At 40.0% G+C, this 15766-nt stretch overlaps 1 protein-coding gene across 1 annotated transcript in view; it reads left to right on the forward strand.

Annotated features, from left to right (window-relative positions):
- LOC117784854 (myosin heavy chain, non-muscle) overlaps positions 1 to 15766 on the forward strand; it is a 31113-nt gene that overhangs the window by 13814 nt on the left and 1533 nt on the right. Inside the window, exons 4-11 of the mRNA XM_034622699.1 lie at positions 55 to 211; positions 4189 to 4310; positions 7528 to 7551; positions 9265 to 9357; positions 9416 to 12155; positions 12753 to 13588; positions 14167 to 15462; positions 15537 to 15700. Coding sequence (XP_034478590.1) covers positions 55 to 211; positions 4189 to 4310; positions 7528 to 7551; positions 9265 to 9357; positions 9416 to 12155; positions 12753 to 13588; positions 14167 to 15462; positions 15537 to 15700 — 5432 coding nt within the window. The remainder of the gene's footprint in view (positions 1 to 54; positions 212 to 4188; positions 4311 to 7527; positions 7552 to 9264; positions 9358 to 9415; positions 12156 to 12752; positions 13589 to 14166; positions 15463 to 15536; positions 15701 to 15766) is intronic.

Raw genomic sequence — 15766 nt, forward strand, 5'->3', positions numbered from 1 at the left:
TATTTCAAATAATCGTTGCTTATTAAATGTATTTTGTTTAATCTTTTTTTCCAGACATATTCCGGTCTTTTCTGCGTTGTGGTCAATCCCTACAAGAAATTGCCAATCTATACGGAAAAGATAATGGAACGGTATAAGGGAATAAAGCGACACGAAGTGCCTCCGCATGTATTTGCAATAACGGACAGTGCCTATAGGAACATGTTGGGTGGTAAGTACAATTCTCGAAGATAACAAGCACTAGTTACGATATATGTATCTTTGTATTTCTGTACATATATGTAGTATCGTATGATATATGTTTATATATAGCTGCATAAGCTGCTGCAGCAACGTTTCTCCATAAACTCGGTTTGTTGCCATTTGTATCGCACGCCTTTATCGAAAAAATTCCAGACCAAAGCAAATAAACACAAAAAAAAAGGAAAGAATGGAAACAAACAACGCACAGTCGAAAATACCTTGATAAGATATCAGTTGAGGGGGAGCTAAAAGTATCTTCTGAATTTCCGCGAAGTGCGTGCCTGACTTAACCAAAAGATACATTTGGCCCCAATGCTGTCATTTGTTGTCTTTTTGTGTTTTTTTTTTTTGGATCTTGACGTCAACTCTGATTGCAACTGACATGGAAAACCAAGTGAATCATATTGAATTAAAAGCAAGAGAGAGAGAGAGAGAGAGAGAAAATGAGAGGGAGTTTCGCATATTTCTAATCAGTTAATGTGGCAAATGTGAAACCGAAACTGGTTTCCTTTTTGGCCTGGCTTTTGACTCGCTTTTGGCTTTTTATTATTATAGGAGAAGGTCTGGTCTGGGTCCGTTTGAAGCGTAACGCTTAACGACAATGAGGATGACGGTGATGATGATAATGGCGATGACTCAGCCACAACTGTAGCTGCAAAAAAACATATGCACAAACTCTGTCTTTCCCTCCCACCTCGTAATATTGCGTATACGTGTCATTTCCATATTTGGGCCTAGAATTTCAACTCACAGTCTGGCAATTTTTTCGTTGTTAACTTTTAAACACTTTGTCACCATATTTGCCGCTTAATCAATTTCTGTTTATGCACAATTTTCTTATAAAAAAAGATTAATACAACAACAACAGAAACACGACTTGGACTTTGAATTTAGCTGCTATCCGAAAATTACCGAAAATCTTTTACGGGTGCGGCTTTTGTCTCGTTTTTGATTTATTTCTTTCGCTCTTCTTCCCTTCCTCTCTGTCTTTCTTTGGGAGTTGGTATACAAATCCCGCTGCCCCACCCAGCGGAGCACACAGCCCATCCCATGGCAACTCCATCATCAGCTCCGTCTCCATTGGCCCCAAACACGCACCATCGAACCACACTTTACATTCACATTCACAGTCGTCGTCGTCGTCGTCGTCCACTCAGTGGTCACCTTTCTGGCAAATGCAATTTTTATACTCTTTCCGAGGGTATTATAATTTTGTCACGAAGTCTGTGACGCATTAAAGGAGTCGCGGCAGGTCCCTGAAGATAAACTGAGTCGATATAATCATGTCTGCCTGTTTTTCGAGTTTTATATCGAAATAAAAAATCGCCACAAATAAGTATCGAGTTGCCGATATATCGGAAAATAAAAGATTGAGTTGCAAATATCGAGTTTTCTCAAAAATTTTTTTTTTAAATTTGTTAATGCAATTGTAATTAAAAAAATACACTCATACTTTTATTAAAAATCTGATTTGTCTTGTATCGTTTTTATGACTTATTCAAACTTTGACAAAAATTTCATCAAAAATTAAACGACCAAACTCAATTCTACAATTCCGCGAAAATTAAGTTGTGGATATTTCGATATATTTTTACATCACTAACTTATACAAACATTCTAAACAAATTTAGCTGAAATCGAACTGATTAATAATATTTCTGCAATCGAAAGAAAGAGGGATCTATTATCTGAGGTATCTCAACCAATTTCACAGACTGTGTGTTTGGTATTATCTTATACAATCCTAGTATAACATGCCGAAGATCGTAGTGCGATGAATATGAACCTTTTGTACCGTTTTTTTTTTTTGAGATATCTCAATTAATCTTTTATATTATGTATTTGGTATTGTCTTATACATCCTTACTTAAATTATTTGAGATCCAACTACTCTTCGGTTGAAATATAACAGTCTCTGCAAAGGGTATCGAATCTGTGGCTTGTCAAAGTACCTATTTATTTTTTCATGTTTGTTATTTGTATATTTTCGGTTTGTGGAATGCGGAGTTGAAGTGAGCTTCATAATGCGCCCAATGTCATAAGTTTATTGCTTATGACACAACGGACACGCCCTTAAGGCGTTGCCTGTATTTTGCCTTGTTGGAGTCGACTTTTCAGTTCTTTGACAGTTGCAACAAGGAGCAAAGGGAGGTGTGGTAATAGAGGTGTGGCAAGATAAGATCAAAGTCAGTTCATCTGGCAGTTATCTGATCTGAAATATTTACACACTCTATACTCGATACATCTGCCAAGCATCGTAAAAAATGAGTGTTTAAAACAAATACTCAAAGATTTATTTTAAATTTCTGTATAGATAATATTGCAGTACTGGTTTTCTTGTATAGGTAAATGGGCGTAAATCGGTTGTATTTTTGCGAACATTTACTTTAAGTCAAAGCTGTACTTAAAAAGTTAATCAATTAATGATTCACCCGATTTGGAAATCCACTCCTATTGGTGGGAAATAGGTATTACGATCAGCAAACTAATTATTTTGATAATATTTTATAATATAATGTTTTTGTAAGTACATACATATTTTCAACTATAGTATTTTAATTAAAAGGAATGACATCGAAAAAGTCCGCTGATCTATATTATATATCCCTTCTATATAAATTTATTGATTTTGTGTTATTCTCACTTGACAATTCGCCCCAACAACTTTTGCCCCAATTTCCAGAAATTTGTTTTAATTAAGAGATAACAAAAAAAATAAAGATGAAAAAATGCCATAATACATAATAATAGAAATAATAAAAACCATTAAATTGCTGCCTCAAATGTGGCGCCTATATTTACGCTATAAACTTTGAGTAGTTGCAGTAATTGTTGTTGTTGCTACTGTTACTGTTGTTGTTTTATAGCTCTATTCATTTGCTATTATCGTTAGCTCAACAATCGCTTGAAAAGATCGTTTGGCTGGGGGGGGAATTTTTTTGTTGTTGGTTTTGGTGAATTCTGTGGAAAGATCGGGGTGGATTTTGCAATGCTCGCACCGCCGGCGCCTTGGCGACGTTTTAAATCTAGAGAAAAAAAGAGTAAAAAAAAATAAAAACTGAGATCTATACAGTGTCCATCTATGGTTATATACTGACAGCCATAATAAGTACGGGGTCGTTATGTGCCAATTTTTTCGTATCTACTTTTTTATCCATTTTATTTATAATTTTTTTTTTTTGTGTATTTTTTGTAAACCGAAAACATCTGTGCCAAACCAAGTCAATGGATATGTTGTTGCATTTGTGGTTAAAAATCATGTGTGTATCGTGTAACTGGGCTAACTGCAATCTGTCTATAATGTCTATAGACTGTCAGATCTATCAGCGAATCATTTAGTGGCGCCCGCAGTCCACAGGTTTCCATCTATCTATGTCTCTATCTCCATGTGTTTGTGTGTATCTATGAGATGCGCGCACTTTTAAACGATTTTCAATTGAATGTGCGTCCCTCACTTTTGTTTTTTCGCCTCTAATTGCATGCTCTGTAACTATTCGAAAGGGGTATTTTTAATAAGGGGAAGTTTTCTTGATCTCGTCTGCTTTTAAATGGATAAATAACTAATATTTAATCAATTTAGTTTTCTGCTTAATGTCCCTTAAATTTCCATTAAAATCGGATTCAAGTTATACAGTAAACTATTAAAGTTAGTAATGATATAGCTACAGGGTATCTCCACATCAAACACTCTCTGCGTTTGCCAATCTTGTGCTTTATTTTTTGCGCACTTGAATTTGGGTCAACAGAAATTTCAAGCTGAGCTTTGCTTAAACAAAAACCAAAAAGAAACTGAATAAAATAATGATAATAAAAAAAGAGACAAAAACTTTGTCAGCCATTTTGAGTGTGTGTGTCTGTGTGATTTGACCCATTTAAATGTTATCCATATCTATATTATTTTTAAACATCTGCTTCAACTTTTGCTCTTCTTCTTTTTTTCTACAGATCGCGAAGACCAATCGATTTTGTGTACTGGCGAATCGGGTGCTGGCAAAACGGAAAATACCAAGAAGGTCATACAGTTTTTGGCCTATGTGGCTGCTTCGAAGCCCAAGGGCTCTGGTGCGGTAAGAACGAGTTTTACTATCTATTTTCATCTATACGTTGAGAGATAGTAGTGATGTCAAAATAAATCGAAACATCAATGAATGATTGCCTAAACAATTTGTGATTACTTTAATAGGATTGTTTTCTTGGTGACGAATCACGTGAAATAAATCGATGATTATGAAAATATGTCGTTTTGAAATTCACAAGAGACTTTGCGTTGTATAAATTATTTCCAAAGGGAATCACAAATTATATCCATTAATGAACGCAAGAACTAAGAACCACATTTCCTTCAATATTTGAAAGTTGGTATGGATAATCTATGAATCTGTATAATTTTCTCAATAAATCGACAAAACGATGTTTTTATTTGCAATTCATCAAATCGAATTTTAAGCTCAATGTTTTGTTTGAATTATCATCACTACTATCTAGGTGTTCATAAGTCGATCTACTTATCTAAGATGTATACTTCGATCTTTCTGTCTAATTGTCTTTCGTTCGATCTTTGTATCCATAGATCTATATTAAGATGTGATTTCAAATAGATCCATTCTTAGTTGTTACTTTCTATCAATCTACCAATCTATCTCTCAATATGCCAACGATGTGTGGGTTTAACGGCAAAAGAATTAGTCGCATTTATGACACATACTTAGGCGCTACAATTGTTATGCTGATTATTAATAGTTTATTTCAGTATTATGGTTGTAGTTATTGCTATTATACGAATTATAAACAGACTGAAAACGGGGCTAAGTAGACAATATTTATGGATCCAAATACATTTGTGAATGTGTCGGCAAATTGACTGCGGCTTTTATACGCCCGCAACAAGTACACGCTTTGTGGGTGTTTTAAAATTACCCTGTAAACATAGCACATACACTAAAGGGTAACCACAGCAGAGATTAAAATTGAAAGAGGAAATAAAGTATAGGTAATAATGTTAATAGAAGATTTGAAACTGTTTGCGAGACTTATACTCTAAGTGTTATGTAAACTTGCAGATATCTTAGAAAGCTAAAGTGAAAATTGCACTTTAAACTTATTACAGGGTAACAGTAGATGCAAGCTCATTAACTTTGATTTTCATTTTTTCAACGAAAACGTTTTCCCAGCTGTTGTCCGTCTCCAATTTCGAGTTATGATCCGCATATGCAACTGAATACACACTCACACACACATATATATATATATATATATATAGAGACACCACAAATGTTGCACTTAGCATTGATGTAATGATATTAAATCACGTAGACCCCACAGTACAAGTATGAGCATTATCCATATAAGCTTTATAATGCGAGCCAAACTGAACCTCCCTCTTTACACACAAACACACAAGCCGCACACTTCATTAATCAGGCACACACACTCGAGTATGTGTGTGTGTGTGTGTGTTGTTCCCTAAGTTATTTGATGGCTGCTGACAAATTACTTCAGTCAAATACAAAATAAAAGGGGGGGAGAAAAGACTTTAGATGACTCTCAAATGATATATGGCTAGGGAGACAGCGAAACTGCTTTATGATGTTTAAGGTTTAAGTAAGAGTATTCTACTCAAGTTGGAAATAAACAGTAAATGCACGCTATAACGATCGATGGAATAAACACAGAGTGTTTCTAGTAAATCTGCAGGCTCAAAAAAGGTCTGTCTAAACATGAATTTATATAGTATCTTAAAGTTTTTAATAAAAGTACAAAATTATAAAAACAAGCTTAAAAATTCAACCAAGCTAACATTTTAAATCTATATTTACCAGAAACTTAGTAATTTCAGCCATTGTAAGAACTTTTACTTGACTTTTACGCTCTGTTCTTTTTTTTTTTAATTTTACAGAGTATGTGCTGCTGCCTTCGTCTAATTTTTTTTTTTTTTTATTATTTACAAACATAAAATAAACACCGAAATGAAATTTAATTGCTTTTTGTCAATGAAAAGCAACAAAATAACATGAGAAATAGAAAAAGGGCTGCTTGCCCCTTCTATTCTCCGTTTGCTCTTCTGCCTCGCCAACTAAGTTAGCGACAATTGAAAATTAAAGTGAATTGAAAATTAAATCAGTTGGAATGGGGGCATATGGTTAGGCCAAAGAGCCCAGGGCCAACCAGTTGATGTGCAGATGATTTCAGAGTTTTTCCATTGGGGAACTGTGTCAAATGTTTCATAATTTGCAGTAGCTACCATAATTGGTAGAAACCAGACTGAGGCTAATACTGAGACTCAGCTACTGGCAATCCTTTAAGGCGCTAGGCTTTGGAACAACATATGTTTACTCTGCGTGTTGCTGTTGTTGTTATTGTTCGTGTTGTTTTACTGCCTTATATGAGGGGTCTATTTGGCCTAGTCAAAACGTGATAAGCTGCAAACAAACTTAAAAAGGCAGCTTCAGCTTGAAATTGAAGTGCAAACAGTTGTTGAATGCTACCAGCAACAACGTAGTTTTTGTTGTTTTTGTTGTCGTAGCTGTTGCTGCTGCTATTAATTATGATTAAATTTGCCATAAATAGAAGCTGATATCGTGTCGAGGCAACTGAATCATCATTAAACCAAGCAACCTACCAAGCAACTGAACTAACTTGAAATTCACCTGAAATTGTAAACGAAAACAAAAATTCTGATTAGAAATTAGTTCAAATCAGACACTATGCTAGTTGTCTGATAAGAAAGGCAAATGAAAAGTGAAAAAGAAACGAAACGAAACGAAACGAAAAAGATAACAAAAGTACACAAAAAATGGCTTGTAAATGATATATCGATCGGATCGTTAAAAGAGAACTACAACCCCTACATATCCAGCATTGTTTTTGCTGATTTTATTTGTGTATTTTTCAACACTACATACACTTACTTTCTCTTCAACATCCCTAAGGGTTTATCAAATTCTATCAATTTAATTAAGTCTTAAGTATTTATTATATATCTATTATTAATTATACATTTTTTATTTTCATGTTACACTTTACAACACTACACACCCTACTCTACATACACTCGGCTATTGTTGTTGTACAATTGATGGGTTGTTGTTTCTACATACAATTACAATTTTTGTATATTTTTGTATAAAAATAATGTATTTAAATTTAATTTGTATATACAAATATTGTCAACTATTATGCCACCAAATCCACATGCAATCCACAAAAAAATTAAATCAACACAACCAACCGAACCCACCACAACCAACAACCAATATTGAACCCAAATATTACGTATACGCACAGGTGCCGAATCCTGCCGTGCTCATTGTAAGTATGCAAAAGACCTTTTCAACAAGAATATATAAAATATCTACAAACAAATTGACAAAAACATTTTTTTGTTTTTCGTTTTTCTAAAATTTCTAAACAAATTTTTTATGAAAAAAAAAAATATTTATAAACTTGCAGAAATATAAATAGTTTGAATATATTTACTCCTTTGTATTTATCTATTTAAAACAGTATTTCCATAATTTAAAAAATATACTAAAATAAATTTAAAGATAAATTGAATAATTATAATAACTGGCAGTTTGTTTAAAAATTGTTAAATTCATTTGCATTAGATCTGCAAGATTATAAATGTAAAACTACGGCTTGTTCGTGGTTATTTCTTGTTTGTTTTTTGTCATTTCTTGTTCATCTGCAATTAATTCATTTCATTTAATTTAATTTTTTTAACTTTCCGTTGTTGAATCATTTTGTTATAAAAAGAAAAAAAAGAACTTTTAACCTGCGCGCTAATTGAATTCTAATCGCAATTGTGTCATGTACTTACTACTGCCTCCCCAACACCTCATGCTAACACCATATCTCGCCTTGCGTCTCACGCTACGCCTTTTTAGAGTAGTCAGCAAGAAACATTTTCGGTAAAGTATGCTATATATAAACTATATATAAATTTCCTTAAAAGAAACTAACAAGTAGACGTTGCGTTCGAATTTCCTTTTTGGTTTTTTATATCTTATTTTGTAAAGCTTGTTCTGCCTCTTCCCTATCGAGTGATCGATTCCTTAACCTAACCAAGTCCTCGCATAATTCCAGAACTTTTCGGTCAACACAAATAAGTACATTAAGGTCAAGTGTAATGTGAATAATATATGTGGTAATGTGGTGCATAGTAAGAATGCAACAATCGAATCAAGCAACGGTGTGGGTGCCACAACAACGATCATGCAACTAACAAACTGTTGTCACTTGGAGGGAACTGCTGAACTCATTCAAGATTCGAATTGTGTTGTTATTGATATGCCAGAGGTTGAGGTAAAGCCACCAGAGTGTGGAGCAAACGTAGAAGATCTAACGCAGTGCGATCAAAAAGGTCGCCAAGATATTAGAAAATGAGATGATCCTCGATCGTTTAAAATAAGATTTAAGCTTGAACATTTCTTTATCAAATTGTACATTTTTATATATCAACTGAACTCTATCTATGATACTCTTCCAAAAAGATCATAAGTGAATAGCAAATCTTCTGAATTAATTCTTTATTCGGATCATAGTTATGCTTTTGATCCTCATTCAAGACAAATCATATTAAATCATGATCTTATTATTATATATGATCATCTGCCAGAAATATTGCAGTTTAATAGATATTCTTCTTCATTAAGATTTATTGATCTTTGAATTAGTTTCATTTATTTATTTTTCTAACTGAGATGTTTATCGAAAGATATTCTGATCTTCAACTCAATATTAAGGCGATCTCATTGCACTAACTTAGGAAATTGTCCATTGTCCAATCTGTGTGTAGGATAATCCTTAGATAAATGTGTCTGTATCTGTAATCTATGTCTAGGATTTCATATTCCAAAACTTGCATGTTAATGTTTATTTGTTTCTAGATTAATGCTTAGATAAATGTATCTGTAACACTATCTTGTAAGTCGTATGCGTGTTTGTAGATACTTTTTATGTGTAATGCTTTAACCAAATGGTGCTCTAAAGCAACTTTATTAATCGATGATTAATTCACAGGGTGAACTGGAGCAACAGCTGCTGCAGGCCAATCCCATACTGGAAGCCTTTGGCAATGCCAAGACGGTCAAGAACGACAACTCATCACGTTTCGTAAGTGAAATGGATTTGTAATCAATACAAATTGATAATTAATTGTGTTGCATTGCAGGGCAAGTTCATCAGAATTAACTTTGATGCGTCGGGCTTCATATCGGGAGCCAATATTGAGACGTATCTGCTGGAGAAGTCGCGTGCCATTCGTCAAGCGAAGGACGAAAGAACATTCCATATTTTCTATCAGCTGCTGGCGGGTGCAACGCCGGAGCAGCGTGAGAAATTCATACTTGATGACATCAAGTCGTATCCATTCCTCTCAAATGGCACACTCCCCGTGCCCGGCGTTGATGATTATGCCGAATTCCAGGCGACTGTCAAATCGATGAACATCATGGGCATGACCACCGACGACTTCAATTCGATATTCCGCATTGTGAGCGCGGTCCTGCTCTTTGGCAGCATGAAGTTCCGTCAGGAGCGCAACAATGATCAGGCCACACTGCCCGATAACACGGTGGCCCAGAAGATTGCCCATCTGTTGGGTCTGAGCGTTACGGACATGACGCGCGCCTTTCTCACGCCCCGCATTAAAGTGGGTCGCGATTTTGTGACCAAGGCCCAGACCAAGGAGCAAGTCGAGTTCGCGGTGGAGGCGATTGGAAAGGCGTGCTATGAGCGCATGTTCAAGTGGCTGGTGAATCGCATCAATCGCTCCTTGGATCGCACCAAGCGTCAGGGTGCCTCGTTCATTGGCATTCTCGATATGGCTGGCTTTGAGATCTTTGAATTGAATTCATTCGAGCAGCTGTGCATCAATTATACGAACGAGAAGCTCCAGCAACTATTCAATCATACCATGTTCATCTTGGAGCAGGAGGAATACCAGCGGGAGGGCATCGAATGGAAGTTCATTGATTTCGGACTCGATCTGCAGCCTACTATTGATTTGATTGATAAGCCAGGTGGCATTATGGCCTTGTTGGATGAGGAATGCTGGTTCCCCAAGGCAACGGACAAGACCTTTGTCGATAAGCTCGTCTCGGCGCATTCAATGCATCCCAAGTTCATGAAGACAGATTTCCGCGGTGTCGCCGATTTTGCCATCGTTCATTATGCTGGACGCGTTGATTATTCGGCGGCCAAGTGGCTGATGAAGAATATGGATCCGTTGAATGAGAATATTGTGTCGCTGTTGCAGGCATCGCAGGATCCGTTTGTCGTGAACATCTGGAAGGATGCGGAAATAGTCGGCATGGCACAGCAGGCGCTAACCGATACACAATTTGGTGCGCGCACGCGCAAGGGCATGTTCCGCACCGTGTCGCATCTGTATAAGGAGCAGCTGGCCAAGCTGATGGACACGCTGCGCAACACGAACCCGAATTTTGTGCGCTGTATCATACCGAATCACGAGAAGCGGGCTGGCAAGATCGACGCGCCCCTGGTGCTGGACCAGTTGCGTTGCAACGGTGTCCTCGAGGGTATACGCATCTGTCGCCAGGGCTTCCCCAATCGCATACCCTTCCAGGAGTTCAGGCAACGCTACGAACTGCTCACACCCAATGTCATACCCAAGGGATTCATGGATGGCAAAAAGGCCTGCGAGAAAATGATTCAGGCCCTCGAGCTCGACTCGAATCTCTATCGTGTCGGACAATCGAAGATCTTCTTCCGCGCCGGTGTGCTGGCACATCTCGAGGAGGAGCGCGATTTCAAGATCTCCGATCTGATAGTCAATTTCCAGGCATTCTGTCGCGGCTTCCTCGCCCGTCGCAACTACCAGAAGCGACTCCAGCAGCTCAACGCCATCCGGATCATTCAGCGCAATTGTGCCGCCTATCTCAAGCTGCGCAACTGGCAATGGTGGCGTCTGTACACCAAGGTGAAGCCTCTGCTTGAGGTGACCAAGCAGGAGGAGAAGCTTGTCCAGAAGGAGGATGAGCTAAAGCAGGTGCGCGAGAAGCTCGATACGCTGGCCAAGAATACGCAGGAATATGAACGGAAATATCAACAGGCGCTGGTCGAGAAGACCACGCTGGCCGAGCAGTTGCAGGCCGAGATTGAGCTGTGTGCCGAGGCGGAGGAGTCGCGATCACGTCTGATGGCGCGCAAACAGGAGCTGGAGGACATGATGCAGGAGCTGGAGACACGTATCGAGGAGGAAGAGGAGCGTGTCCTTGCATTGGGCGGCGAGAAGAAGAAATTGGAATTGCATATTCAGGATCTAGAGGAGCAGCTGGAGGAGGAGGAGGCAGCTCGCCAAAAACTGCAGCTAGAAAAGGTGCAACTGGATGCCAAGATCAAGAAGCATGAGGAAGATCTGGCGCAAACCGACGATCAAAACCAGAAGCTGCTCAAGGAGAAGAAGCTGCTCGAGGAGCGCGCCAATGATTTATCCCAAACGCTGGCCGAAGAGGAGGAGAAGGCCAAGCATCTGGCCAAGCTGAAGGCCAAGCACGAGGCGACTATTGCTGAGCTGGAGGAACGCATGCACAAGGATCAGCAACAGCGTCAAGAATCGGATCGCACCAAGCGCAAGATCGAAACCGAGGTGGCTGATCTCAAGGAGCAGCTGAACGAGCGTCGCGTCCAGGTCGAGGAGATGCAGACGCAGCTGGCCAAGCGAGAGGAGGAGCTCACTCAAACCCTGATGCGCATCGATGAGGAGTCTGCCACAAAAGCCACCGCACAGAAGGCCCAACGCGAACTGGAGTCACAGCTGGCCGAGATCCAGGAAGATCTCGAGGCCGAGAAGGTGGCCCGCAGCAAGGCTGAGAAGCTGCGTCGCGATCTCAGCGAGGAACTGGAAGCGCTCAAGAATGAGCTGCTCGACTCCCTGGACACCACAGCTGGTAAGTTGCAGGAAAAAGCTAAATTTTTTGGTAAATTAAGTAACGATATTATTTCTTTTTACTGAAAGAATACATATTTGTTTACTTTGTTATTAATCGAAATTTAAGTTTGTGCAAGCAACAAAGGAAGTTTTTTTTTTTAATATTGCACAACAAATGTGTAAGATCGCAGAAATATTTAAATAATTTTTGTGGAGGAAGGCAGAAAAAAAATCTAAAACACCAGATTTAACACTTATGTCTATCATTACAAAAATAACTTTTAAATTGTAATAGCAGGGATGACAAATTTGATTCTTTATTGGTCCAGTTTATACTCAGAACACTGGTCCACAACTTCTAAATCAAAGAAAGAACCTTATGAAATCAAAATAAACACTTAAAAATTAACGGAAAGACGGTGAGCCAAGTGATTCACTATGTGCCCACCTCTGATTTACAGAGTAGTTATTTTTTATTGAAGCTCTTTGGTTTTGATAACTTCAAGAGCTCAATTTACGTGCTGAATAAATTTCACACGAGTGTGCCAACTGTGGATGGATGTTTCAAGCTGCAGTTTATTTTGATATTAAATTCTTCTGCCTTTCCGTTTCACAGCCCAACAGGAACTGCGCTCCAAACGCGAACAGGAGCTGGCCATGCTTAAGAAGTCACTGGAGGAGGAGGGCGTCAATCATGAGGGCGTGCTGGCCGAAATGCGTCATAAGCATTCCCAGGAATTGAACGGCATCAACGATCAGCTGGAGAATCTGCGCAAGGCCAAGTCCGTGCTGGAGAAGGCCAAGGGCACTCTCGAGGCTGAGAATGCGGATCTAGCAACGGAACTGCGCAGTGTCAACAGCTCCAGGCAGGAGAACGACCGTCGTCGCAAGCAGGCGGAGTCCCAAATTGCCGAGCTGCAGGTTAAACTGGCAGAGATTGAACGTGCCCGTTCCGAACTCCAAGAGAAGTGCACGAAACTGCAGCAGGAGGCCGAGAACATCACCAATCAGCTGGAGGAAGCAGAACTGAAGGCATCGGCGGCCGTCAAATCTGCCAGCAATATGGAATCGCAGCTGACGGAGGCGCAACAGCTTCTGGAGGAGGAAACTCGCCAGAAATTGGGTCTCAGTTCGAAGCTGCGTCAAATCGAATCGGAAAAGGAGGCGCTGCAGGAACAGCTCGAGGAGGATGAGGAGGCCAAGCGCAACTTTGAACGCAAATTGGCCGAGGTGACAGCCCAAATGCAGGAGATCAAGAAGAAGGCCGAGGAGGACGCCGATTTGGCCAAGGAACTCGAAGAAGGCAAGAAGCGACTCAACAAGGACATTGAAGCCCTGGAGCGACAGGTCAAGGAGCTGATGGCCCAGAACGATCGTCTGGACAAGAGCAAAAAGAAGATACAGTCGGAGCTGGAGGATGCTACCATTGAATTGGAGGCGCAACGCACGAAGGTAAGATTTAATTTACATTTATATTTACAAACCGAAATCGAGAAATAAGAGTTAAAAGCTTCCAAAAAAAAAAACAACCCTATAAATAATTATATATAAATGGATAAATGGGAAAATATCAGTTTAAATATTTCTGGATCAAAATCTTTGAAACGATTCAATGTATTTTTAAATTTAACTTACTCTTATTTTATCTTTTTATAATAAGTATTTATGAGCTATCTAAAGTTTTTGTTGGAAATATTTAACGATACTAAAAGTACACGTATTAAAAACATGAATGAGAGACATACGATATACACTGAAATATATTTTTTGCCTTTTTTTTGGTACTAAATATGAGTTTAATTTTTAGTTTAATTGAATAGTGTTTTTTATTCGAGATTTACATAACAAAATTTGAAAATTAAGACATTATTATAATAAAAATAGGAGCTGTTCAATATTAGATGATATAATAGATGAATATATATGAACATATGATGTCCTTTTTTTTATAAATAATTCGATACAAATCAAGAAATAGTTCTATCTTTATAATTCATAAATTAAATATTGTCCATATCTGCCATTGCCAGGTGCTCGAATTGGAGAAGAAGCAGAAGAACTTCGACAAGATTCTCGCGGAAGAGAAAGCCATATCAGAACAGATCGCCCAGGAGCGTGACACGGCGGAGCGTGAGGCGCGTGAGAAGGAGACGAAGGTGCTGTCGGTATCCCGTGAGCTGGATGAGGCCTACGACAAGATTGAGGATCTGGAGACGAAGCGCAAGCAGCTGCAAAACGAACTCGATGATCTGGCCAACTCTCAAGGCACCGCCGACAAGAACGTCCACGAGCTGGAGAAGGCGAAACGTGCGCTGGAATCGCAGCTGGCCGAGCTGAAAGCACAAAACGAGGAGCTCGAGGATGATCTGCAGCTGACCGAGGATGCCAAGTTGCGTCTCGAGGTCAACATGCAGGCGCTGCGCTCCCAATTCGAACGTGACCTGCAGGCCAAGGAGGAGGGCGCCGAGGAGAAGCGACGCGGTCTTGTCAAGCAGCTGCGCGATCTCGAGGCCGAGCTGGACGAGGAGCGTAAGCAGCGCACGGCTGCGGTGGCATCCAAGAAGAAACTGGAGGGTGACCTCAAGGAGATCGAGACCACCATGGAGATGCATAACAAGGTGAAGGAGGATGCACTGAAGCATGCCAAGAAACTGCAAGCACAAGTCAAGGATGCGCTGCGCGATGCCGAGGAAGCCAAGGCCGCCAAGGAGGAGCTGCAGGCGCAGAGCAAAGAGGCCGACCGCAAGGTCAAGGCCCTGGAAGCGGAAGTATTACAGCTGACCGAGGATTTGGCCAGCTCGGAGCGGGCTCGTCGCCTTGCCGAAACGGATCGCGATGAACTGGCCGAGGAGATTGCCAACAACGCGAGCAAGGGATCCCTGATGATCGACGAGAAGCGTCGTCTGGAGGCGCGCATTGCCACCCTGGAGGAGGAGCTCGAAGAGGAGCAGTCCAATTCGGAGGTGCTGCTCGATCGGAGTCGCAAGGCGCAGCTGCAAATTGAACAGCTGACCACGGAGCTGGCCAACGAGAAGTCCAATTCGCAGAAGAATGAGAATACCCGTGCCCTGCTCGAACGCCAGAACAAGGAGCTGAAGGCCAAGCTGGCCGAGATTGAGACGGCGCAACGCACCAAGGTGAAGGCCACAATTGCCACGCTCGAGGCGAAGATCACCAATCTGGAGGAGCAGCTGGAGAACGAGGGCAAGGAGCGACTGCTGCAACAGAAGGCCAATCGCAAGATGGACAAGAAGATCAAGGAGCTCACAATGAACATTGAGGATGAGAGAAGACACGTCGATCAGCATAAGGAGCAAATGGATAAAGTAGGTTTCTTTTTAACACCATTCGCTTTCTTTGTAAAGAATCCCTTTTTATGTTTTCCACTCTGCTTCCACAGCTGAATAGCCGCATCAAACTGCTCAAGCGCAATCTGGACGAGACCGAGGAAGAGCTGCAGAAGGAGAAGACGCAAAAGCGTAAATATCAACGCGAATGCGAGGATATGATCGAATCGCAGGAGGCCATGAACCGTGAGATTAACTCACTGAAAACGAAATTGCGGTAAGTGTGAAAAACATTCTGATGGGGTTTAAGTAGGATGCAGGAACAGGCATGAGTCATGAGGCA

This window comes from Drosophila innubila, assembly GCF_004354385.1.
Source record: "Drosophila innubila isolate TH190305 chromosome 2R unlocalized genomic scaffold, UK_Dinn_1.0 1_C_2R, whole genome shotgun sequence".
NCBI lineage: Eukaryota > Metazoa > Arthropoda > Insecta > Diptera > Drosophilidae > Drosophila > Drosophila innubila.